Source organism: Amphibalanus amphitrite, unplaced genomic scaffold (genome assembly GCF_019059575.1).
Source record: "Amphibalanus amphitrite isolate SeventyFive unplaced genomic scaffold, NRLGWU_Aamphi_draft 000811F_arrow, whole genome shotgun sequence".
Lineage (NCBI taxonomy): Eukaryota > Metazoa > Arthropoda > Thecostraca > Balanomorpha > Balanidae > Amphibalanus > Amphibalanus amphitrite.
The window spans coordinates 59,921-87,310 of NW_024882305.1; the positions used below are offsets into that span (position 1 = coordinate 59,921).

Consider the following 27,390-nt stretch of genomic DNA (forward strand, 5'->3'; position numbering starts at 1 on the left):
TACATGTTTGTGGTGTGCTGAACGTTGTGTTCGGTCCCCTTTTTATATGCGCAGGTCACGTGTTAGGGGGTTGAGCCACATGTGACCGTGGGGGAGGACTCCGGGACCCCCAACCCCCCCCCCCCCCAAATAACGGCAAGGTGACCTGCCCTGGCGCTTCCACCAGAGATGACTGGCGACACTTGTAGAAAATCACAAATTATGCGCACCTGCACTACCGCTCAGTCGAACATACACATTGCACACACATACATACATGCATTCTTATTCATTTATATATTTAACTTTATAGTACCTGTAACCCTTAGACGCTATTTAGCATTTTATGTATCGTGAAACGTTAAATTAAGGTTATTGCAGTGTGCTTATGTTTTTGAGTTATATAGTGTGCTACACACTGCTGAATGTTGTACCTCTAGTACCTGTATTACCTGTAGCACCTGTAAACCTTAGACGCTATTTAGTATTTTATCGTGAAACGTTAAGTTAACGTTATTGCAGTGTGCTTATTTTTCTGTGTTGTATAGTGCGCTACACACTGCTGAATGTTTTCCTTTCTACAAATTGTCATCACTAAAAGACAAATTGCAAGTAGATTCAGATGTGTCTCGAGTAGACCATGCTAACTCCGCTTTGTAAAGGCCGCCCCTCACTGGACCTCGCATGCAGGTTGCGAGTCTTTGGGTTTTGGATTCACGGGTATAATAAGCATTCATGGAGTGATTAACCCGCGCCCTGCTGGGGGGGGGGGGGGTGTTTGAACACACTCCCCTTGTGGTTTTTCGCGAATGGAGCGCCGCCGTTTTTGGTACACCTTATCATACATCAATTCTACACATGTGAAAATTTCAGACCAAGGTCATTCAAGGTCAGGTCACCAGGTCACTTGAAGTGACCTCACCTCATAAAAAGTTTTAATGTCTGTCATAGCTACACCGAGTGACCGATCGCTTTGAAACTTTCAGCGATTGCTAAGAGCAATAGCATGTACAAAATGTATATCTCAGAATTTTGATATCGATGACCTAAGGTCAGGTCAATATTGCGACCTCCCCATTATAAGTCAATGGGAGAAAATTGAAATGCGCCTCTTTTGGACGAAAGACATTATAAACACTCCCAAACACCGAATTACAAGTGGTTTAGACACACTGAACATGAAAATGGTGTCCGTGGCCCTTGTTTGTCCCCTGAGGTCATCTTAGGTCACGAATGGTATCTAACAGTTTTTCGCAAATAACTTTTGATAGAGGCATGCTAGAGCGATGAAAACGCCTTATATGTGTTCAGCTCGACGATACGGATCGACTGATATGCAACATGACCCTTTCCGGTCAGGTCATGACCTTGACCTGAGGTCAAATTTTCAAGTTGACCTTTCAAGGTCAAGTTATAGTTCATTCGATGCATCTTGACGAGAGGAACACGGTGCCTGTGAAAGTAAACTCGTACAAGGCTTGGGTCAAAAGTTATTGCAGAAAAAACCGTTTCCGAAAAAATCGGCTATTTTTGCAGTTTTTGCCCCCTGCAGGCAAAACCGTTGACGTTAGGTCAAATCTGAGAGAATTAATCAGAAAGGGCGTTAATAAGGCTATCGAATGCACTTTCTGCGGCGCTGTAGCTCTATTGGTTCACGAGTTATGCGTTGGCTTCTTGGAAATTGTCGACATTCGACCTGGAAATCGGCGAAATTTTGCCTTCAATGACCTCTGGTGACCTGACCTTTGACCTGACCAAAAATTGACCGAAGTGATTTCGTCATTATTTTTGACGCTCTTTCGAACGGCGCCTTCCGCGTATCGCTACGTGGCCCAGGAGCCGAGTTACAAGGGGGTGTTCAAACACCCCCCCCCCAGCAGGGCGTGGAAATCCAGGACCCCCAGCCGGGCGCGGGTTAAACCATTCTCTTATGGTCACTACATGAATGCAGTGAAGCCGGTAGACCCTCAGAAAATTGCATATTATTGCAATACCTATCAGCAAAACGAACCAAAAATCGACTTCAACAAAACACACCAAAACTCGCTGCCCTCGCAGCAAGGAAAATCGAAAGTTGACTCAAAATCAGCTTTTGGAATGCGATGCAAGTTGGCTCACATGCTAAAAACATGCAGACTCGCTTGTTACATGGTGGTGTGGGTCACTCAACATAGAGTGTGTTATTTAATTTGGAAGAAACCCGAAAACCCAAAAACTCGCAACTCGCATGCGAGGTCCAGTGTGGGGCGGCCTTAATAAGTCTCAACACAATGTTCACTTACAAAGATCAGTGTGTGCTGGGGGAGGGGGGTGTTTGAATATTTTTTATATTTTGTTGTTCGGAATGCTTCATTTGAAGTTGGTTTCTTTGCTATTTTTGCTTGAGCATAAGATGGATGGCGAAGTATATACTCCAGCAACAGCCAGGCTAATAACACGACCCAGAAAGCCATGATTAGTGTATTTCTTCATTGAGCAGTGAGCACGGTTATTTTTAGCATTTCTATACCTACCACATCGTTCAAGCATTTTTGCTGTCTATGTGGGGAACTTTCGTCACCCGCACATTCATAAAAAGGGACCACCGTGCCTTTTTTAGGTAAACGTATCATCCAGGACTTTTATTATTCAGTGCTGTTGTACGCCTGTTCTCCCAATTTTCCGTGCCTTTTCTCCGTGTTCAGGGATTTTCATTTTTCAGTCTAATTAGACAGCAAGACTTCAGGATTCTAATGAGCGAGTTTTGGGGCTGCACGGCGAAAGACGGGAAGTCTGGAGCACTTTTTTGATAGCTTTTTAGAGTCAATGTTAGGATGATTATATTTCTTCCAAAGCAGCATATGGCAGAAACATAACAAGTGCAGAAAATCATATCAATTAATACAATTGTACCTACATCTTTTTGTATCTCATTCATTCTAAAGTTGACATTTTTCGCGTCACGGTTATTGCGTCAGCACACGTGTACGGCCATAATGTATCATATGGTACTGTAACATCCGACAGGGAAGGTCAAACCAAGGTCGCATCGACTCTGATTTAGTTGACGTGACCTGTCCTTTTCTGATTAGTGACCGTGCACAGATGTGTTGCTGGCGTCCTTACATCGGCCTGTGTCTTCGGAGCGTCCCGCTCGCTTATATTTATCTTTTATTTCGCCTACGAAACGAATGTTTGGCTTCATACATTACGCTTAGTTTTGTTCCCTCTAAAAGAACAATTTCGGACTGGCTCGACCAGAAGTTAATCCTTGTTTTCTCGTGTTCACGTTTCCATGGAAACGATTTGTAAATCGATGAAATGAGGACATAAAAGTTACAAGTACCCGAAGAACGAGGAAGGAGGCTGTTGCTAAAATGGTTGCATGCTAGACAGCCATCACTCCAGCAGCACTTACCGGAGTGGATGGCATATTTCGTGAAGTAGCGCACCGCTCACAAGGCTGCTGCAGATGAAACTACGGATGGAGCTCGCTGAAAATTATAGAAGAAACAATTTCTCTTATTTGAGAAAAGCAATAGGTTGACGTGGAAAAGGTAGTGTGTGAAAATTAAACACCATCAGCTTTTAAGGACTAACCTGATAACAATTTCATTTAACAGTTGATATTACTAAATGTTGACCATGCACAGCTTATACTGACATGCATTATTATTTCAAATGTAAAATTACTCTCATTGGTGGCTAATATTTACACCCGAGAACGTTCAGAAGTGAATAAGCTTCGACGGTGGGTAAAAAAGGGCTAAGTACCGAAAATTTTACGTGAGTTTCGGTGTAGAAGACCATATTAGTAGAGCTAGAAAATAATACAAACATGCATATTTTGTTTTCAATAAACTTAAACCGAACGTTTCCTCCGTTTCATCGCCCTTAGACCTTCCAACATCTGGGTCTCCCACCAGTAGAAGCGCTTTCGAGTTCGAGAACTCTGCACAACACTCCACTGAAACGACTGTAGCTTAAGCGGAAAACTAGCAACTTAGCCAATTTCGCCACTTCCGCAATAGTTGGACAGTTACAAACAAAGGTTGCCGCGGAGCTGCAGCCAGGTGCAACTCAGTGTATTGATTGGATTTAATGGTGTATTGCATGCAAGAAAAACACTGGTCGAGTTTCAAGCTTCTTGTTTCAAATTAATTTCCATTATTATATTATAAATTATACTCCATGAATTGATGAGATTGAGAATACACCTTAAATTTTGTCTAAAGGTGATGTAAACTGTAAGCATACAAATACCAGTGAACTCTGCAGCAGGATGTTAATATTTTGTTGAAAATGTGAAGACCAGACACATATCAAAGAAAGGTCCTAGATGTCTTTGAAACTCAGTGGCTGCTTCTCAGAATTATTAAAAATGCATTTTTATTTTAACAGCATTTCGTCTCATTTCGTCTCAGGCTGTCGTCTCAGGCTATCCATTGGGTCGAATGTAAATTACCCAGTACCCACAGATGGTACACCTACCTGTACCTAGGTACAGGTAGTGCTCAAATTAGGATGACCATCGCTCTGTTTGTCCAAGACTTGCATGACGAATAGTTAAACACTTCCGAGCCTTTCTATGGGGAAAACACAGGAACTGCTGGGTACCTATAGCTCTTACCGTGTATCGCATTAGCATATTTGAGAGCAATATACCTCGTGTGATGTTTTGGTAGCTGTCTGATCATACATTTGTTCTTAGCTGAGAGCTTCAGCTATGCTGATGCTGAAGCTTGTTGTGAAATAGAAGAGTCTTTCTTTGTTTGCTTAGTGTTAAGTATGAAATGGAAACAGAAGAAGTGTTCTGCACATAAGTTAACCCCGTGCATGACTGATATATTTTCCATAAAACGAGAGACTGGAAGGGAGGGGTGTTCAAAAATGCAGAGCGCGCTTTCAAATGCACGCACTGGTCCGGTTACACCCTACTATCCTTTTACGGTACCCAATTAATAGCCAGCGCCTAGATCAAATGATACTTTACCCTCTGAGCCAGATTTGCCCGGCTGAAACCAGCTAGGTTACACTCCCCTGGCGCCTAATCCCCTGTCCTACGAACGCTACCGTCTGGTTTCAATTTCGTAGTCGATATCTCAGTCCAGGAATATTACTGTCCCAGTGTTCAATGCCCAGTCCGAGGGGTCTGCTGGTTAGGCGGGCTGCCCTCATAGACGTCAGCTGAATCGACCGAGTAGTTTGTGGAAACGTTCCCATCTCTTCAGATCGGATGGACTATGAGGGACTATGAGGTTGAAGGGAGGGCAAACGACGGGCGTTGGCGGCTGGCGCTCTTTGGTTCGCAATGAGCGGAAGATCGCAATGGCCGGAAGAGGCGGAATAATTTTTCCTAGAATCATTGGGTTTCTTGCCGCGAATAGTTTACCACACTTATCCGAAGCAAGGCTGATGGTGAGGTTTGGAGGGGAAAAAGCAGTGAGGTAGACAAATCTGGCATATTTATATAGCTTGATGCTCCGATGCGTGGTATTCTAACGCGCTTTAGTCCGAAGTTCGTGGCGTGGGGGCTGATGGAATGTTTCCTTTTCCGAATAGATTTCACGCTCTGTGCACTTCATCACCAATAAAGATTGTTTGTTGCCGCGAAGGCTCACTTGCCAGAAATTTGGAAGCCATCTTACGAAACCTTCAAAGTTCTTAACAGAAATTTTCAATGATGTTGAAAGCACTCGAAGTGCTGTGCTTCCAAACAGCATGATAGGGATCGGTTTGGTGGCAATAATCCGTAATTACTCGATTGAAATTACGAATGATCACGTACCGACCGAGGTCGGAGGGGAGAGAGAGAGAGAGAGAGAGAGAGAGAGAGAGAGAGGGAGAGAGAGAGAGAGAGAGAGGAGAGAGAGAGAGAGAGAGATAGAGAGAGAGAGAGAGAGAGAGAGAGAGAGAGAGAGAGAGAGAGAGAGAGAGACAGAGAGAGAGAGAGAGAGAGAGAGAGAGAGAGAGAGAGAGAGAGAGAGAGAGAGAGAGAGAGAGAGAGAGAGAGAGAGAGAGAGAGAGAGAGAGAGAGAGAGAGAGAGAGAGAGAGAGAGAGAGAGAGACTAGAGAGGAAAACGTTGCGTGTATTTTTTACATTTAAACTGAAAATGTTATAAGATACACTGAAGGAATCGAGACAATTCCAACGAAATGTAAACAAATACACAGGAGACATAGCAAAAATGTTTCAATCTAATGTATAATGTCCATTGTCCAAGAATTTTCTAAGTTGCCTGTTGGATGTTTCTGGAGTCTCCAGCGATGGTATTGATCGTGCAACTGCCGCCTCCGGTCGCTGACCGCAGTGGTCAGTTCATTACTGTCCCCACCACACCCACCACCTGAGTCAGATCGCCTCAGATGAACCGAGCTTTAGCCGGGCCCGTCGCAGAATGGCCGCTTATGGGGGCGGCGGCTCCACGACACGGTCAGTTAGGGGCAGTTTATAACGACGGCAGCCGACCAGAGGATTAGCAGAAAATAGAACAGTCGCGGAGATGGAGACCGGCCTGGATATACTGGGAGGACGGTCGGAAGACGGTCGGAAATGTCGGCAGTCGGCACGGTCGGAAAAGACCGGGGGATAAAGAACGGTTTTGTAGCGTGGCTTGTGGCTTCATCAAGGCGAGATGGTGTGAGTGTCCCAGCCATCATGGCCAATGGTGAGAGGAAAGTCTTCACTGAAAACCTTTTACTTACCTATGATACCGAAATAGATTTTTTGTAGCAGTAAAGAGAATTATTGGCGATTTATCAACCATTTATTTCTTTCGTGTAAATCATTTGGAGTTATTATCTCGCTGAGCACATGTGCATTAAAGTCCGCCTCTTTCGTGAAAGATAACGAAGTTTAAAAATAGTTGCTAGTTTACACATTTGGTTTTTGTTTGACGCTATTGCCCGTGGACTCAGGGAGAAGGGGCTGTACAGTTTTTATATTCCTACGGATATTTACTATGCGTAGTGGCGGGTCATCCATCGCACATTTTATCTCGGAATTTTTTGAAAATCAATATGAAGATCATGTGTTACTGGATGTCAGGTCACCATGTCAATCGGAAGGGATATAGAGAAAAAGAGGAACAAGGAGGATGGTAAACCGTTGAGGTACTGGCAAAATCAGAGACAATGAAAGAGGGAATAGAGAGATAGACAGACAGACAGACAGACAGACAGACAGACAGACAGACAGACAGACAGACAGACAGACAGACAGACAGACAGACAGACAGATAACGTTACAGCGCTTGGTAGTGGGTCTGCTTGTGTAGCCTATATTGCGTGGAAACATGAGACGCCCGCGGTAAATATGGGACCGCTCCGCTGGGCCCTGGGTGACGGGCTGATCGTTCGGCTGACGGGTCAAAGGGACATTCGAGACGCTATTTTCGGCTTGCAGTAATTGTGTGCGTGCCAGCAAACACCATAGGGGAAAACACACGGCACCATCGTGTTTCTTTGTCACCTTTTTCTTTTTAATTGATGTCTCATTTATCAGGGCATAACATTAACCCACCATGTGGAATGGCCTGTAAATATACTGTACTGTACGGCTCGCGGTAGGTTTTGCACTTTTACATTTTCGGTTATATCTCAGAAACTAATCGATCTACGATGAAGTCATTTTACACGATCATGGCCGGCTTGTGAAATGTGAACCAACAAGTCGATCGCATCTTGAACACTTAAAAGCTTAAGACGACGAAGATATAGACTGAAGTACACTAAATTTTATAGGTGCAAAACCTACCGTTAAAACCCGCGAGACCTGTACTGTACTGTAGCACCAGTACCGGACGCGTGACGCCGGCCGACATATGTTACCGAGGATACGCACGGAGGCCGGGCGCCGGCGGCTGTGTTACAGCGCCGTGCGGGACTACGACCGTCTCCCGCTCGATGTCAGCGTACGCAGCTTTAGGCGTCAACGACTCAACTTAGGAAATACTTACTGAGAGGGCAGAATGGCAACAGCTTTTTCTGCGGCATCAGTTCTATGCTTCGAGCCATTCAAGCACATGCATTGAGGCATTCGTGCTCTCTATATAAATTCAAAACACAGGACAACTATATTCACTTAGACTCAATGGCTCACATTCACATATGGCTCACCACAAATTTGGTTGTGATTGACCTTTGATTGTCAGCTTACAACAATGACAACCTCCCACTAACTATATGTAAATATATTGTAACTAATCAAACTACAATTCAATCTGGCCGCAGCTGCAATCGGAAGTTTGTAAGTGTTCAAGAACAGTGTGAATTGTATTGGTCCTGTGAACAGTTCTCGTAATGCAACTCGCTTTATTATAGACGGGAAATGTTCGCTTTGAGTTGATCCTTCAGCATCCAACTTTACCGACCATCAAACGACAAACTATCACGGGCTGGCCGCTGCGGAGTCGATGGATTTCCGGTGACTCCAACTCCGATTCCAATGACGTAGCCTTGCTGAATGATGTTCGAAAAACGTCGGCCTCAAACATTTTCAACTCTCGACCCTTACTAAATATCGAACTCATCAATAACAGCCTTCAAAGGTCTGATACTTCTGGCTAGTTCAATAGTTCTCAGTCCACAAAATGCACTAGTTGAACACTCTCCCTCCTTTTTTTCCTTCTCGCCCCCACCTCTCGCCATAACACCGTAACATCACATACACTACTCTGCAGTCATATGCCACAAACATTAGTTCCAGTTTCCGTCGATAGATGTCACCACGGCGGCGGAAAGTCGGGACTTGTCTCCATAGGGCTACGTAGCAGCTCCTGTAGCTCATGCAGGTCCGCGTTCTTGATCATCTCAGCGATACGAGTCTCCTCTTGTGCACCTGCTCTCTCCTCTGAAGTAGCCACTCTCTCCCGTGACCCTCCTCCTCTTTCCCCTGAGCTCTCTCCTCCGGTTGACAGCCAGCCACTGATCCTCTCTACTGACCTTCCCAGCCTCTCTCTCGATCTTCCCAGCCTCTCTCGCGACCCCCTGAGCCTCTCCCTTGACCCTCCCATCCTCTCTTTCGATCTCCTCAGCTTCTCCCTCGATTCCCCCAGCCTCTCTCTCGATCCTCCCAGCCTCTCTCTCGATCCTATCCTATTGACCCCTCTTCTCAGTACCTCTTCCACCAGAACTCCGTTCGCTTCACTCTCCTCAGACGAACGATCTCCTTCAGCTCCAACCGGTAACATCTCTGCTCTTTCTGGAGGTGGACTCAGACTTCCAATCTCCGGCAGGAAAGTCTTGTATCCCCCGGACTCCCGGATTGATAATTGCGAAAGGTCGAGGTTCTCCGGCCGACCTCTGGCCCGGGCTTCTGGCGCAGGATCGTCGATCACGACGCTGGCAGTCGGTACGGAGGTGTCGACATCGACGGCGAGTTTATCGTCGATCGGAAGAGGCTGGTGTGAGTTGGATGGTGAGCAGCAAGACATTGCGGCAGCTGTGGTGAGCGTCAGAAGGCCCTGAGGGAGGTGAGAAGCGGGGACGGTAAGCACTCAGCAGGCTTTGATGGAGATGTAAGCCCCGGTGCCCCCCTCTCCCCCCATTCCGTCACCTATATTGATATCAGCAAAGCTAGACGCATTTTGACCTACAAATATACTGCAACTGGCTTACCAAACGTGATAAAAAACATCATCTACGTCAACGAGAGTAACTTCCAAGGGGTTGATTTGAGAAGCATCTTTGCGAGAGCGATGTTTCTGTCGATCCAACTTACCCAGAACAGGACGACTGCACTGACCACGCCGACGGCATTGCTGTAGCCGAGGTGGTCCACGAGGTAGCCACCGCCTCCAGCGCCGATCACACACCTGAAACCGGCCACACAAATACCTAAATGAAAGTACCGTAAAGTGGGGCTATTTGAGACAGTGGGGCTATTTGAGACAGTATTTAATATCGCTATAAAATGAAGAGTGTTTGATTTTTATGTGATATTTTTGCTCAGGAAGGTGTGGAATCGAGCAGTAAATCGCCTCAGCAAAAATTAAGCATAAATTTAAAACGCTCTTCATTTCATAGCGATTTTAAATACTGTCTCAAATAGCCCCACTGTCTCAAATAGCCCCACCTTACGGTAATGCAAACACGGTGGCTGTTGAGGTACTTAATTAGAGTGGTAGATCTAACAAGAAAGACTACTGTAAGATAATGTCAGAGGTAAGTTGGCGATTCTACGTCGCTAGGTTTTTTGTTGCAAGGAGCTTCAGGCCAAATTGTGTCGACGCGTGCCCTTCGATAAGAAATTGAAACCTCTATAAAAAAAGGGAATGGCCATGCATGGTCTCTCGAGAAGAGCTCTACGACCTACGTCAAGTTGCGGCGCATCTTACCACAGGAAGAAGTCGCATCTTACCCGGGGTAAAAGGTGCATCTTACCCGAGGTAGAAGAAGGTCTGGAACGCCGCTGACACCAGCGCGTCGGTCTGAACGTCCTCCGGAAAGCCCAGAGGTCTGCAGGGAACGGTCAAATTGGAGTCAACATTGCGTGGCCAGGTTATCTAGGTAACTCGGCTGAAATGTATCTCTCATTTTCCGGGAGTTGGTGATGACTGACAAAAAAAAAAACATCGTCGATTCCCTGCTATCCAAGGTTAACGGTAAAAAAGTTTTATAGCTGACTAGCACAAATGAACAAAGAAGTATGAATCAACGCGGCAACCATTACATCCTCATAATGTCGATCCGTAACATTCGCTTAGTAACTGTATTATCTTATCTGACGACCAGAACAATCGATGTACTTTGTATTCGGTAATTTCCCATCAGCATCTACCCAATACACATGGTGCTCACTAGTTATGTCAGTCGCAGATAATTGGAAACTGATACCAAACAAATACGAACTATGACAAAATGCCCGATACAAACAACGTAATCATGATAAAATGCCCCCTCCGTACCAAATATGAAAAAATAGGGAAATTGATAGAAATACTAGTTTTACTCTCATATTAGCCAAAAGATATAAAATTTCAAAAAGACAAAATACAGGTTCGGGAACTTTCGGCTTTGCGCCTTTATCAACCGTTATGTATAATAATATAAGTATAAGTATAATAATATAAGTATAATATAATATAATAATATCTCTTATTATATTCATAATGTCTCTCAAAACTGTGCTAAAAACCATTCAAGAAATACTAGCTTTTACCAAATTGAGGGTTTCCCATACATAAGTAAGGATAAGTATCTCCCAAAAGCTGGTATCTGATTGATATCTCTAGTACTCACCCTTTGACCAAATCGCACAAGACGGCAAACGTTGGAATCAGTGTGGCTGCTGAGGCGACTGATACGAGGCAGAGGGAGAGCAGGGTCACCCAGAGAGCATCACTATGGAGAGAGGCGGGTAAACGGCAGAGTCAGAGCAAAGTGAGGGCAGAGTGAGGACAGCGAGCGTTGCTGTATGATACACTAATCTAACAACGGAAAACGATTATTGCGACGAATGTTGTAGTTCAGTTATATTTGCTTTTTTGCAAGTCGAGAGTTAAAATAAGTACAGTCTTGCTGACTGGTACTATAGATAATTATTAATTATTTATCTACGACGTTCGCCTGTGCCACGAAATGTTCATCAAAGATCTCCAAATCATACGAATATTTTTGTTTCATCATTTCACTTCGGCTCTACGACATACAACCGCAAACGTGTAAAGTGAGTCATTAACTTAAAATTAATTACTCATTCTCACCCTCCCCGATTAACCTTTTCATCTGAGTTTCTCACCTGGGTATGAAATTCAGCAGGTCCGGCGGTGAGACGGCGACTAGAGCCACTGAGCCCAGTGTCAGCGAAACACCAGCCATGATCAGTCGATGTTTTCCGAGGGCGTCACTGATGCGACCAAACACAGGTGACGAGAGACCGTAGCAAACGGCGAACAGAAGCAGAATGAGACCGATGGGCCGTGGTGATAGAGTGAACTGTGGACAAAGAGAGGAGGTGAGTAAGAGAGAGAGAGAGAGAGAGAGAGAGAGAGAGAGAGAGAGAGAGAGAGAGAGAGAGAGAGAGAGAGAGAGAGAGAGAGAGAGAGAGAGAGAGAGAGAGAGAGAATTACAGATGGATGGGGAGGGGCTAGAGAGGGAGGGGATACAGCGAACAGCAGAGAGATAAGGTTGATTTGGATCAGTGTCAGAGGCAGGAAAAGGGGTATGATGACCCCCTCGCATCACGGATCATTCAATAACTGTTTACGGTTATGATGCGTGTGTAATACTCGCAAAGGACTTTCCATAGCTACTTTACGCAAATCTCCGGCGTTCTCGAGTTAGCCGTAATTGATACAAATTAGTCAGAGCCCAGAGGTAATAAAAATGGAGCTAAGGTGGTTAGTTGAAGTAAAAACACCCTCCCGGTGCTGCGTGTTCCGCAAAAGATTCCGACGTCGCACATATACGGCTAATTCAATACACTTCAAAATATTCGGGTTTGCCAAAATCCAATGGTCGATAAAGAACCAAGGGCCAAAACGTTTGTCCAACTAGTTACGCTTGAATGCTGAAAACAAACGTTGTTAAATAAACTCTGAACGGATTGCACCTCGGTGACATTGTCTGTCGCTCAGCCACTGCCCTGCACGTGCCCTGATAGTGACCTGCACTATCAGCTCACTATCATATCACAGACTACAGCGTTGTCAGTGACATGGCGGATGACAAAATGAATCCGCTTCGACTATCAGTTGGTGACGGTCGGTCAGGGCAGGTGACAGGAGGATTGGGGAGGGAACCTGAGCTCTGTTCGATATCGGTTTTTTATCAGCATGCTGCCGGTCTATCCATATTTGGAAGTACCGCGCTGGCGTTTCTCGGCCCCTCATTGGTGAACCGCACAGACCACGTGAATTCAACCAATGAGAAGCCGAGAAACGTAAGTAAGCTGGCAACCAGCTGATAAAAAACGGCGATCGAACAGTGCTCGGGTGTCGTACAGATAACACAGGTGAATTGAAGCTAGTGGTGCAATCTGCAGTGGTGTATTTCTTGTCACTCATCAGTCAAGTCAATCGTCAATCGACGCTTGTGGGAGACCGTTTACTAGCAGTGAATATTTGTGGTGACTCTAAGAAAGCAAGTGATCATTTGGTCTTTGACAAGTTATCTGATCATTTGATTGGCTGTGGAGTTCGCTGCTGATTCATCTCAATACGGACGCACAGACAGACTTGTGAAACAATTGTTTACTCGGCGTGTGGAGGACTGAAGTTTCTACAAGATAGTGAGCTTTTAGAGACGCCAGAAACTTGGCTTGAGAAGTGTTTCATGTGCCTACTGTAATATAAATGTGCTTACAAGGACTACCCGCATGAATAGCTGAAAACTTTCCGGATTATTCAGCAATTACAAGACGCATTTACTTGAATATATTGACACTAGAAGTGAAACTGGGCAAGATATTGCGCGACTCTACCAAGTTGGAACCGTCCCGTTTTCCAACACGTACTTTCGAACAACATATTTTGAACTTAAAACTGGCTCAGTGAGGTAATCGGAATCAAATGACAAAATGGGATTCGCGAAAGAAAACTTATTGCGGATACCGACCATGGTCAAGATCGGACAAGTAGTGAGTAGAGTCCAGTCATGAGTCAACATCCAAGCCGGCTGCCATCTCGAATTTACCCTTTCTCATTATAGACTCACTGAATTTGTCTTAATGTTCATTGTGTTGCTATGGCAAAAGGCCAGCTGTTTGTTTTTGTTTAATTAGTCTTATGTGTAAAAGAAAACATAAACACGTTATCATACAGTGTCAACTAAAATCGAGATATTAAATTGTTATTGAAAGCATTTTCAATGGAAAATGATACGTTTGGATGAGATACAAGAGTGACAAACATCAGAAAGCTAGAAAAATGATGGATGACTGGAAAGATGTTCTCCAGCTCTCATTTAGTGTTTTTGTCCTTAAATTCATACTTGTTACAATTTTCTATCTCCCTCTCTCTCTCTCTCTCTCTCTCTCTCTCTCTCTCTCTCTCTCTCTCTCTCTCTCTCTCGCTCTCTCTTTCTCAGGTGCTTCTTTTCATCACCATCGGCGTCGCTCAAGGCGGCCACTCCCATCCCGGCTTTGGCGGTGCCGTGAATGCCTACATAAATGATTCAACCATTGAAGATCAAGCTGTTCACTGCATTGAAGACAAGCACTCGTACTTTTTCGGTGCCGGCATCTGCATGTGCTACCTGCTCAATTGCTGCGTGCTGGTTATTTGCTACCTCCTCGGCGATACCAAGACTCAGTTCTCCAAATTCGTACGTTTTTTGATGGGAATAGTCCAAGTTTTCAAATCGAAGGAGATTTACATACCCAGGGCATGTGCTAGTTTGGGTAGCTTTTGTTAACTTTATCATTTTTGGAGAGCTTCATGATCACATCGTTGTACGTGACAACAAAATGCAAATATCGACCCCCCCCCCCCCTCCTAATAAACAAAAATCACAAACAAGTAGCAAAATGTTTACATGTCACTTCCCTTTCCCAAAGGCACTTAAGATTGATCTTCGAGACTGGTTGTCAGTGTCACTCTAGGCTAGAGTTCATAGTCGGGAGATGTCCCCTTGTTAAACTCGAGTTTGATTTTCCAGGAGCTGGGGATGTCCGTCATTGGCAGCGCGTTGTTCCTGGCCCTGGCTATGAAGCTGTTCGTGAGCAGCAGTGGCGACAGCACCGCCGGAGGAGAGGACGACACGGCCAAACTCATCACCGAAGGATGCTGCTGCGTGGGCGTCGCCGTGCTTCAAATTGTCGACGCCATATTTATACATATTCGCATTAAAGACAACCCCACCGATTGACACCATAGGAGAGACGAAAGCATGTGATATTTTGCCGCTAAAGAGCAGTGTCTGTTTTGCTATTTAGGAGTGTTTAAAATGCGTCTTGACGTTTCATTGCCTTTGTGAAAACTGCTGAGATAGGAACTGAAAAATAAACCGCTTCATAATGTGTTAGTTTTTCATGTGCAGGCTAGTCATAAATAGCGTGCAGTGTCAGATTTAACTTTAATTAGCAAGCGTATATTTTATTAGGAAACTTGGCTCTCAGTCTCATTTAAGAACACTGTGTATTTAAGTGTAGACTATCTCGATGAATTATGCTAACAACTGAAAACTCTAAGTATTACTGCAAATATTTTAACTAGAAGCTACCCAGGCGTAACTTCAACTTCCACCTCTATGTCAGGCTGTATCGGATATTACCTCTAGCTACAATCTGCTGCCAGTTTCGCTAGTCACTTGTATCGGACGACAGAGCTCTATACACTCTAAGCAAATACCGACGTCATCCATCAAACCTTGTCTACAACCACAGCTACTTGGTCAGTGATATATGTATTATTGGTTCCGGTTGTTATCTTGAGCTCCACCCTTCACTGAGTGCGTCTATCAGTGTATCGTGAGCAAACTACACAATCTTGGGTAGAACTAGACAGGATTCGCTTTGTATCTATCTCCCCTATCTGAATATTTATTTCCATCTGTCAACGTTCGGGTGTAAGATGCGCCCGTCCCCATAAGTTGTACTGATCTCAGGCAGCTTTTGCCAAATTGTCAGGGAACTCAGATTTGTTTTTCAATAGAAAAACACAATTCTTAAGAATAGTGTTTTAACTATTGACAACAAACCTTCGGTTCCTTTTCAGTGCTGAAGGGATTCAGACTGACAGAGTCCATACTTTTTTACCTGGGATTTAGCATGATATATTCCGGCAACCGGGCAGGGGATTAAAAAAGAAGTTAACATATTGTACTTCTTCAGGAGATTAAAAACGCTGAATCTCAAATGAACATGATAACGCTAAGTGGGCATAAACTCGAGAATCTTGTGATGGACAAAGAACGTCTCGTAACAACATATGTCCATCAGACATTTAGGTAAATTCGAGCTTTAAAAAAACCTTTTGATAAGTGCATTTCGATAAGAAATTGATCTGGGATTTCATTCAATGCTCATTGATCCGAAATTCATTGTGATCATATATTTATCATCCAACTTATCCATGTTATCGCGTGATGCTTAGAGATGAGAGGCGACCATGATTTTATCGTCAAGAAATTAATTGAGCTTACGGATTCCGACATGATTTAGACCGAGATCAAATAAGATTTCGTCTTCTTAAGTAGCTTTTGCTGCAAGTTGCAATAGTTCTGTCTTAGAGATTCAGTGTGATCACTGTTTGTAGATCGCAACTGTATGGTTATTGACAGAAATCAATCGGGGCTCCATTAGGAGTTTATCAAATAATGAACATATGAACTTACTTTATAAGACTGCTCGCATCTGACGGAAGAGCCGCATCGTGTCTGATATACTGCTAAAGACGGAATCATATTCCATCATATTCGCCCATCGTCAGCGTGATAATGCACACGAGTACTGGTAAATACCGTTACAGATCTGTCGTATCTTATCGAGGCTTTGATCTTAGAGCCAGCTGATGACATCATCCGCTGGGAGTGACATTTTGATTAAGCTGAAGGAGCTAAGGCGGTCAAAATTAAGCCGTGTGGCGATCATGAGGACAATTTGATACGACCTACTTCAAATAACGATATGGCTGCAGAAGAAGACAGAAGATATGTAAAATGTAAATACATTTTAAAACTACGATTTAACCAGCTTTGCGGTGAAATTCATTTATAAATAATTTACCTTCATATTTGTAGAAGTTAGATTTTGACTCCTTATTTGGCCGCTTGAAGCAGAAAGAGCACATTCTCAACCAAACACTGGTGATGGTTATCTCAAGACAACTTCACCACAATTATTAATTGTTTCGAAGAAAAAATGTACAGCAGCCAAGGCAAAAGATCTTCAGCTCGACTTACCCTGTCGGCAAGATGTTGTGCAACTGTCGCGTCGAAAAACGCAAACACCATGGTTACCATGGCAACGGCTCCGAGTGTGACGTACATGGGAGGGTAGATGAGAGCCCGGCCGTATGACAGCGAATGGCTGGAGCGACCTGAGAACAGACACATGGGAGGATTGGTGACAACAGCACACATTCTACCCTGGTGTGGGGTGAGTCTCTCCGGCTAGAGGTCTACACTTAGACACAGAGGTAGGCATACGTAAAAGTTTACACAAGGTTTACAACAATAACGTTAATGAGGTTTGTCCCATAAAAAATCGTGCCGTTCAAGCACTATTTGAATTTTGACCGAGCGTGTTCGCTCACATAGGAAGCTAGGAATGTATGAATGCCAATCTCCGATGCTCGCTCACAACAATCATCCATTGTGATTATGGCCTCGCCATGAGATCTTACCCTCGATTTTGGGCATCGCCAGCGCGTTGATGGGTAGCAAAAGAAGCAGAAACGCCCCCACGGCGTAGAAGGGCATGCTGTATCCGCCCACCTGTCAACAAGAGCAGAATGAATAAAAATAGCTTCGATCGCATCCGTAGTGACGCATTTAAACTCAGGATTATTTAAAAATAACGAAATCAAGCTCGAGTTTTATCTATCTGGACCATAGCACAGCATAGAACAACGCTTGTTCCCGCCTCCGCTTTAGCCCAAGTCGCAATTCGTTTTCCATTGCCAGTAGCCTGCGAGTGCACAAATCACGCTTCACGACACACGGCATCACGACACAAATCACGCATCCTTCATAGCTGAGAGTGCACGCGGTACAAATTTGTTTGTTTGTTTTGTTGGGTTAGGCCCTTTCGGTCTGACAAGACCATTTCAGAGCCGGAAGGATGATAGGATTTAGGGGGAGACATTGGTCTGGGCAGGCACCCTAGTGAGTCGCCGGGGCTAAGCCCGTCCAGAGGACAGGCCACCCAGCCCCAAGGCACTCACTGCACCCGGCTACGGGGTGCGCTCCCTCGGGAGCAGCGGTACCGCTCCAAGGGAGCAGCCCGCATGAGATAAAGTTGCCTGTCCAGCCCGGAGGGGGGTTGTGGCGTGGAGGAGAAGGATTTCAGCATCCTGAGGATAGAAGCACGGATAGGTGCGGTACAAATCACACTTCTGCTAGCTGAGTGCACACTGCGTAAACCAAGCTTCTAGCCACGTCGTGCTCGCTTCAGTGTCTGGCGGCACAGTCTACCTGCAGGCGTATACGCCTAGCGACATCTATGAAACATTTGATAACATGAAACTATATGTAGGTGGCAGCACCTACTGTAGGTGGGTCTGAGGTGGAATAGCCGTAGAACTGTCGTACCTCGAACAGAAGACCCCCGAGGGCAGGGCCCACGCAGAGACCCAGTGAGGTGAACACCTCCAGAAGACCCAGCGTGAGCGAGATCTTCTCTGAAAACCAGACAGACAGACGAACAGTCATCAAGGCGGACCCAGTCAGGACGGACAAGATGCGAGATATTGAGAGATAAACCCTGTAACAGCAACCGTGGCTTTGAGGATTATATTGAAACTAATATAAACAATAGAATGCATATGCCTCATACCATTTACGATTTAATGCATTGTTAAAAAGACAAAAAAACTATATTAGGCTAAGGTTTTGTATTGGATAAATCTAGCCTTGAACGTTGTACAACGCATGTGAAGTTGTTGAAGGGGAGGTCACTCACCTGTGAATGTGCTGGCCACATAGGTGAAGGTGGAGGTGAGGTTGGCGCCCGATCCTGTACCCATCATCACCCGGATGACGAAGCAGTAGACGGTGAACATCTGGAGATCTCGGACGTAGATGAGCAGCCTGTAACCAAGAGAGAATAGTCTGTTAGAAGGACTGTGTCGGTAACGGTACAAAACGTCATCGGCGACCGACCAGCATTGGTAAGAAATAGAAATGGCAAGTGACATAAAAATAGCGTTTTAAAATCAATTCAGTCGATACTAGGTTTATTTGTTCAGTTCACAGGTAAAGAATACCCTGATAAACATTCAAAGGACGCTTAACCGAAATGCAATCGGTTTGTCTCATCCTTGCGTTGTGAATATGACACTTAAACAACATTAGCCTTTCATGCGAATTCATCATATTTCAAAAAGTAGATGACACCGGAACTAATTACATCGGAATTAATCATAATGAGCAACATACCAATCGGTTTTTATGTTCCAGATGAATTACTCATGCATCGATAAATAAAATGCTCTCAAGTCCGAGCCATTCAGGCAGTGTCAATAACACAAACCACTCAGGAGCCTACCTTACCCGAAGCATACGTTTCCGACTCCGACCGCCACTGTTCCGGCCACAAACACGTTCTTCGGTCCCAGAAACGGTACCTGCCGGCACAGAAAGGTGTGTGACGTCATAGTGCTGTGACGTCATGGTGGGGCCTGAGCCAGGGTGACGTCATCGTGCCGTGACATCACTATGAGAGTTGAGGCAGTGCTACATGCCATTTTCCGATAAGTATGTTCTAGACAAGCGAAATTTTAGACATGGTTCTTGTTCGCTTTAGATATGCTCGATAGGTTCTCTTCTAGAGCATATCGAAATGTTTGAACCGTTGCCATTTGCTACAAATGCTTAGAGCAGTAGTCGGTATTTACCAATGCCTACCAATTCTCCAGCAAAAGTCTAGAAGTAATCAACAGTCCTTACCAATCTGGTCATGAATGCTGAACTGACCAGTGCAGACAGCGGGTAGGCGCCGAACACCAGCGTGAACATTACCAGGGCTGACAATTAACAATTACCAGTCCTTACCAGTCCTTACCAGTCCTTACCATTACCAGTCCTTACCAATTACCAGTACTTACCAGTTTGGTCATGAATGCCGAACAGACCAGTGCAGACAGCGGGTAGGCGCCGAACACCAGCGCAGCGGTGGTGGCCGACATTCCCCGAGACGTTGCCTGCAAATGAAAAAAAAACGTGGGAGAATTTATCCGCGCAAAAGGGTACTGAGTGCTCAATTCAGCCGTGTAACAAGAAGTACGTACAATATTCGGCTAAGAAAAGTGTTTGTAAAGTATGCATGTGTTTGTAATTTATAGTGTATATCTTACCTAACATACTACTTACTAGTATGTCAATGAGAGGTCATTTACAAAGTAGTATATGAAGAAAAGTGTTCGTAGGGTATTTGGCATTTATAGTTAGTACATAGAAACTGGAAAGCATGTGATGCTAGCATGTGAGAAGTTAAAATAAAGGCTAGAATTGGGACTTTTAACCAATAAAAAAGAAAAATAAATGACCATGCTGCAAAGAAGTAGCTAAAACGTACGAAAAAAGTACATACTGCTATAGAAATCTCTGCATAGTATCTCTGCTATCGAAAAACGCACGAATGTAACCTAACAATTGTCGATCGTCAATTGTATACCTATCACCGGATCTTCTGGTACTGAGAACGTGCTGTACCTACCTCCTGTGGGAAGAAGGGTGCCATCGTTCCCACGCTGGCGGAAACACCAAAGTTGACCAGTCCGGCGAGCCAAAACACGATTCGCTGACGTTGGCCCATCTCAGCTTCTGCGGGGAAAATACGAACCGGAATCGGTGACTGGATATGTAAAATGTGTTTGGATGTTAGCAGAGCTGTTTGTGATATCATGACGAGTACCTAGCACATGACATGAAAACCAGCATAACGCCTTATGGGGCGACTAACGGAGCGAACGAGAGGGTGGGCCTTGCACGTGCGAAATTTCGAGGGGTACCTCCAACTGACTTGTGCACGGCACCCTACTAACCGGTCTCTAGCGATGTGCCAAATTTGAGCACAATCGGCCCAGCCGTTATCGAGATCTGGAAACGACCCCTGCACGTGCGCACGTGCAGCAGAACCCCAACTCTGGCACATGGATATGCAGTGCCTAGTGGGTGCCTATCTACATGCCAAATTTCAGCGCAATCGGCCAAGTAGTTACCGAGATATTGCAACAATTACAAAACTGACACCTCTTCGTTTTGCACGTGGCACGTGCATAAGGGGTCACCCACATGCATCAGGAATAGTCCAATACTTGGTAGAAGGAATGAAGCTACCCTACAAAATTTACCGCATGTAAATCGGTCAAGTGGTTGCTGAGATATAAGCCTCGCAAAAGCGTCCGCACGGCCGGCCGGCCGCTCATACTCAGAAATTTCCGTTAATCTAAGGAAAGACTCCGCTCGCTTCGCTCGCTCCGTAATCATCGGGACCGCTTAGTGCAGCAATGGTTGGTCCAACTATATTGTCATAATCTGCTGTAGATATGGCATGAATTCACATTCTAAACGTTTACAATTGGTTGCGACCATAGCGTATAACAGACTTCGATTCATTTTATTTATAATGTTATGGTGCGACTTTAGGGTCACTGCATGTAAAGCCCAAGTAGCATAAGTAACAATTGTTACAAAGGGACTCGGATTCCAAACACAAGTCTCTTTTGAAGTGTTCTCTCAGCCTGTCTCCTATGGCACCTGTATTTCTTCTACACGGCTTACAAAGACTAACATTCCTTCTCCTCACGACCCCAACCACATTTGAGCCCGTCAACATGCTCCCCCTCGCCCCCCTCCCGAGTGCCTCCCGTCACGTTCTAAACCAGTCTCAGGTTCAAAGTCCACAGATTCCAGACGCCATGTGGTGAGAAAACCTGATCCGACCAGCAGTCGTGTTGATAGACACAATAACCTGTGTTTTTCGAGCGTGCACTGCATTGCGAACGTTGACTGCATCGAAAGCATTGACGGGAATGGGATCTTCGAGCTTGGGAACGCTGGTAAATAATACACAATAAACGAATGTAATGTATACCCAGTGGCGGCGGAACACCTTCAATTTAGGGGGGGGGGGGGGCACTGCCGACTTTTGGTCCCATTCTTTCCATGCAACGTTCATAGGGCTAATGTTAAAATGCCAAAATCAAAGGGGGGCACGGTGCCCCGGTGCCCTCCCCGTTCCAGCGCCTATGTGTATACCTTCTAGGTATGATTAGGGATGATTCCGACCATGCTGCGAATCACACCCAACTAGTTAGGTATAAATCAATACGAAGCTGAGCAAATTATCAATGTGAATTTCATGTAGATGTAGATTGTCATTTTCACGGACGGAAACACTTGTAACTGGTTGTGACACCACACTCAGCTGTTCGCCATGACCTCACATTCCCTGAATAAATTCAGCATCGAGTTTGCATACATAAAGACACGAGAACGCAGGCCCGTTGGGATTGAGAGAACCCTGTGCCTTCAACCTCTGACGTAACCCAAGCGCTGTGGGAAGCGACCTTCCTAGTGACACTGATACTGACACTAGCTCTGCTACTGACACCGACAACGACTCTGACACTGACACTATCACTGACACTGACACTGACACTAACACTGACACTAACACTGACACAATGTGACATCAGCACCGCTTTGGGTGATGCCTTCCTATTTTCTTCTGCTACTTGCCTAAATGCTCATCTAACGTCAAATACTGATACAACATCCAACATATCGCTACTTCGATCACCGACTGAAGAATGAAAGTCCTCTGTGCTTCAATGTGAGCTGATGCAACTTTGCGGTTCCACACCAGTCACCGAGCCGCCGCGCCAGTGGCAAGTTAAATGTAGGCCGCACGGCCACTTCCTTTGCTTTTTCCGCTTTGATAAACAAAGTTGCACATCTTGCACAACATATGTGTAGTTAGATGACACCAGTTGTGAATGACTAACATTTTCTCTTGCGCTGATGCTTTTGCAACCAAGTTTTATTTGCGGTGATCAGTAAAGACAAAACAAGACTATTTCAATGAGCCTTGCCCAGACTTGAACATTTGAATATGCCTACATTTATACGACTATTGTATATTTTAACATATTATGTTACATTGACATATATATTTACATATAATACAACTTGTTTTTCGCATTACCCCGCGCCCCGATGGGGGTCTTAGATTTCCACGCCCTGCTGGGGGTGCCAACAGGCCCTCAACCCTTCTCTCGGCTCCTAGGCCACGTAGCGACACAGGGTAGGCGGCGTTCGAAAGAGCGTCTAAACAATGACGAAAATATTTGATACTTTTTTGGTCAGGACAAAGCTAATGTTACCAGACGTCATCGAAGGCCAAATTTCGCCTATTTTCAGGTGGAATGTCGAAAGCTTTCAACATACCGGCGTATAACTCGGAAACCAATAGAACTGCAGCGTCCAGGAAAAGTGCATTCGATAGCTCCATTAACGCTCCTTCTGAACAATTATCTCAGAGATTTCACCTAAGGTTAACGGTTTTGCCTGCAGGGGGCAAGAACTGCCAATATCGTAGACGATTGTTGCGGAAAGTTTTTTCTGCAATAACTTTTGACTCTAAGTTCGACGAGCTTACTTTTACCGGCATCGTGTTCCACTCGTCAAGATGCATCGTATTACCTAACTATAAGTTGACCCTGAAAGATCAACTTGAGAATTTGACCTCAGGGCAAGGCCATGACCTGACCGGAAAGGAGCATGTTGCAATCAGTCGATCCGTATCGTTGAGCTGAACACATCTAATGCGTTTTAATCGCCCTAGCGTGCCTTTATCAAAAGTTATTCGCGAAAAACGTTAGATACCATTCGTGACCTGAGATGACCTCAGGAACATAAAGAGGGGTAACGGAAGCCATTCTCTAGTTCAGTGTGTCATTTTTAATTGTAATTCGGTGCTCGAGAGTGTTTAGAAGGACGTCCGTCAAAAAGAGGCGCCTTTCAGTTTTCTCCCAAGAGGTCGTAAAAGTGACCTGACCTTAGGTCACCGATATCAAACTCCGAGATACAAGTTTCGTGTATTCTGTTGCCCTTATCAATCGCTGAAAGTTGTTTCAAAGCGATCAGTCACTCGGTGCAGCTAAGGCAGGGATTGAAAAATGTTTTGAGGTTAGGGCACTTGACGTGACCTGGTGACTTGACCTTGAGTGACCTTGATCTGAAATCTTCACAACATGTGATTAAAAGAGGTATGATAAGTAGTGCGAAAATGGCGGTGTTCAGCCCCGCCATTTTTTTAAGATATTCGCGAAAAACCGCAGGAGGCGATCAACCCCCCCCCCCCGCAGGGCGCGGGTAAATTGGGATGTTGTTTACTCCATGAGCTAGAAAGTCATGGAAGATTGCCTCGATAGTCAGCCCACTTTGCTACTTTTACCAGCTCTCTTCATCACCGAAAAGCACTTCCACGTTCAAGCAAGACAATAGGAATATTTGTTTGTATTTATATGAACGACAAACTTTGGACTGAAAATATGTTTTCCCGACCCTTTGTGGTATTGTATGAAAATGTAGCCAATAAAAGAGACTTAAGTTTGCAGCAAGTATGAGGGGATATGAAAAATGATAATTCAAACTAATGTAGCTATAAATGGTATTTTTTATCTTGGATAGAGACATTCCATCGGAAAACACATTTCATTCAGGAAACTGCTTCATTTAGTCTGTACCTTTGGGCTGTGTGTGTATTTTAGCGAATTTTTAGACAGGCTAAAGAAGAAAGGGAAACGTCTTTCGAAAGCTCCCGCAACATATAAACGAAGCTGGTATTTTAAAGATTTTTAATGATAGAATGATTAACAAACTACCAGCTTATCTCAGGAATGGGTATTCGCCACACGACATCCTTTTGTGATCGCTCGGATTACAGAATTTCTAGGATCACTTGAAAAAAGTAAGGGTGCAAAAGTGCAAAACCTTCAACGCCCATAGCCAGTTCTGAAACATGTGTAACACCAATCTGCTCACGTTTATTCTGGCTAGTCTTAATTTATCAGCACAAAGCCTAGGCTGGTTTAGTCTGGGTAGTCTAGTCCAGTCAGCACGCAGCAACTAGCTTAGTTTAGTCATCATTCAGCAGTCAGCACCCAACCTAGTCTGGTTTGGTCAATCAGTGTCTAACAAGTACCAAGCTACCATCGAACCACCGCAGCCACAGGGTGTTTTGGCTCAGTCAGCCCCATGCCCACTGAGGGGTAAAACCGGAACGAGAGTGGCGCCTTCCGGTACCGACGCGCGGAGGCGAGGGACAACAGATTAGTGACGTCATGTCAATCACTGAGTTAGGCTTTGGGTGGCCCAAAATGGAAAGTTAACTTTTTTCTTTCTTTTATAGCACGTTTCTTTAATTTTACATATTTTATCCTGTTCTTTACCCGCGCTGCCGGAAATTTTGGTACATCACATGTAATCGTACTATCATTCATTATTTACGTATTTTTACTCTTGTTTACTCCATTTTATTTTGATTTTTAGTTAGGCCTTCATGATTTTAAGCGGCGACAACTGAAAAGGATGACCTACAAGCTCCGCTCACCCGATCGTCGGGCACGAGCAGGTTTCCAGTAGTTGACATGAGTTTAGATACTCACAGGTTGGCGAATCGCCTATATGTCTGCTTGACTGTATTGATGTATTCCCAGCTGCAGCTCGTCTTCTTAGGCTTCCAGAGTGATCACAAACTGCCTGACCTGTCGTGAGTCGCTTCTATGATCGACACTTCAACGGAAAATCCTTCAGCTTCCGATTCGGTTAACGGTGATCTATCTGCCTACCAGGCAGCTACATCGTACACCAAATCACCAGCCGGCACCAACTCCGCCACTGCCGCCATCACACAACCGCTGCACCATTTCACTATCTCAACGCCACCGCGTGTCACTATCAGTTCTCGGCACACCAATGAGTCTATCCTTTCCACCTCTCCCGCTATCACTCTTTCCGCCTCTCCACAGCACCGCACGAGCAGACACGAACGGACCACGACCACAGAACCAGACAACTACTGCCAGCATCAGGTGACGTCACTCATACATGACGTCATACCAGTTCACGGCCGCCGCCCATTGGCTGACTCACCGCTGTGAAATGATTGCGGGCGGTGCCTGGTGTGGGTCAGGAAAATCGAAGGACAAAATACCGATCCTTGAGTAACACCAAAATACACCTTCCCTACGTGGTCTCTGGGAATAAATAACTACCTCCTACTGGGCTTGATCTATTCTCTCGAACAGGCTACGGCGCCTCCGCAGTGGTCCACCATCTCCCGGCCTGGGTGCGCCCGTGAAACAAGGTCAACATGGGGCAGATTCGCGCGGTCTTGTGAGCTAGGAGCCGATTAGATAAGTGGTACCGCAATTTGATGGCTGTTGGGAGCCGTGACTAGCGTCGGCTGCCCAGTCAGCCACAGGCCACAGAATTCTCACTACATAGCCACGTTAAACTTACTCAGTTAAATGGAAAATAAAACAATCATATTATGAAAGTTATGAAATGAAGAATGAAGAAAATTTAACATAAGTGTGCACTTCATGCATTGATTGCCATAGACCAGCTGTAATGACCCAAGATACCTATAAGAAACAGGTAGATCCGATGTTTGAAAGTAAAGCCCCAGTCACAAATTTGACGCACCTGTGACATTTCCTGACACCCACGTGACTATTGTATTAACTTTTGTGTTTTGCGATGTTTTGACCTTATTTAAAGTACTGAAAGCTCAAAATGTATGATTAATGTTGTTTAAAGCAGCATATTAATAATTATGTTTGTAAATTATCGATGAGCTGCTTACAGCAGGTCACGTGATTGCTACCAGATTATGTGCTCAGAAAGCATCTTTTCAACTTCGATTTTGAACAATTTTTACCTCCTTTGAGGCCAAATGATGGACGGTTTGAGGCACACGATGAAATGCTGAATCTATTGATGCCAAAATTTGTTCGTTTTTTGCATTTTTAGACTAGTACAGGGTGTCCCCAAAAAATGTACCTCATTTGAAATTAAGATATCTCAGTGTCTGAGCATACAATGATCCTAAATTTGGTACCATATGAAAGCTCATTCCATAGCATTTTGTTTGATATAAACTATTTTACTGTACGTTACGTGACAGCCGAGTGATAACGAAAGAGCAAAACCCTTGCAATTTCGCACTTGAATTACTGCCACAAGTAATTCTAAATTGTGTCTCATGTCAACTGAAGACATCTCAGAAAATACGCACGTGATGATAGCTTTAATATATTTCATTAAAGGGACCCTCCCACCTTAACATTAGATTTGAGTTGAGATAGCCAAAATGGGGTCCCTGGCTCACAATTACCGGTTTCGGCACTCACAACATCGAGAAATGCCTTAAATCGGAAATATTGAATTTCAAAATTGCAGCATTTTGATTCAGAGGGGCTAATGCTTAGGAATACCCCTCTGAATGTGTGACGTCAGCGCAGATATCTAACGATTTTTAAATGTTTGACTAAAACGTTTTGTAGCACGCGGTGGTATATGCTATTTGCGCGCAACATCTGCCGCAAACGCCGCACTTCTAAAATAAAGTCGCTAGAAACAGCGGAGATCCCAAAAAAAGTAAACAAAAGTAAAAGTCTAATATCTTGAAAACCGGTGAATATTTCTCGGTGAAATTTGGTAGATATTCGTTTTCGCTCTTTCTGAACCGAGCGACATCACTTTCATGTCAATTCATAAACTTTTTTGAAGGTGGGAGGGTCCCTTTAAAGCTATTTCATG

The 27,390-nt window shown here is 44.7% G+C and overlaps 2 protein-coding genes across 3 annotated transcripts; one reads left to right on the top strand and one right to left on the bottom strand.

The window, feature by feature from the left end:
* Nucleotides 1-8,019: 8,019 nt before the first annotated feature.
* On the bottom strand, nucleotides 8,020-25,628 carry LOC122366493 (MFS-type transporter SLC18B1-like). Of its 2 annotated transcripts, none has more exons than XM_043338816.1 (13): nucleotides 25,233-25,628; nucleotides 20,276-20,382; nucleotides 19,665-19,760; nucleotides 19,106-19,184; nucleotides 18,521-18,648; nucleotides 18,151-18,239; nucleotides 17,244-17,334; nucleotides 16,801-16,937; nucleotides 11,699-11,895; nucleotides 11,200-11,301; nucleotides 10,342-10,416; nucleotides 9,680-9,773; nucleotides 8,020-9,422 (listed from the first exon to the last, which is right to left on the bottom strand). In XM_043338816.1, exons 4-13 carry the CDS (start codon nucleotides 19,117-19,119, stop codon nucleotides 8,682-8,684), a joined length of 1,668 nt encoding a protein of 555 aa, XP_043194751.1. In that variant the 5' UTR covers nucleotides 19,120-19,184; nucleotides 19,665-19,760; nucleotides 20,276-20,382; nucleotides 25,233-25,628; the 3' UTR covers nucleotides 8,020-8,681. The 2 variants fall into 2 exon arrangements, with proteins under 2 accessions (XP_043194751.1, XP_043194750.1); XM_043338815.1 differs by having other exon boundaries at nucleotides 19,111-19,184; nucleotides 25,233-25,622.
* LOC122366494 lies at nucleotides 12,657-14,913 on the top strand. The gene is made up of 3 exons (XM_043338818.1): nucleotides 12,657-13,537; nucleotides 13,987-14,223; nucleotides 14,557-14,913. Exons 1-3 carry the CDS (start codon nucleotides 13,478-13,480, stop codon nucleotides 14,764-14,766), a joined length of 507 nt encoding a protein of 168 aa, XP_043194753.1. The 5' UTR covers nucleotides 12,657-13,477; the 3' UTR covers nucleotides 14,767-14,913.
* Nucleotides 25,629-27,390: the final 1,762 nt, after the last annotated feature.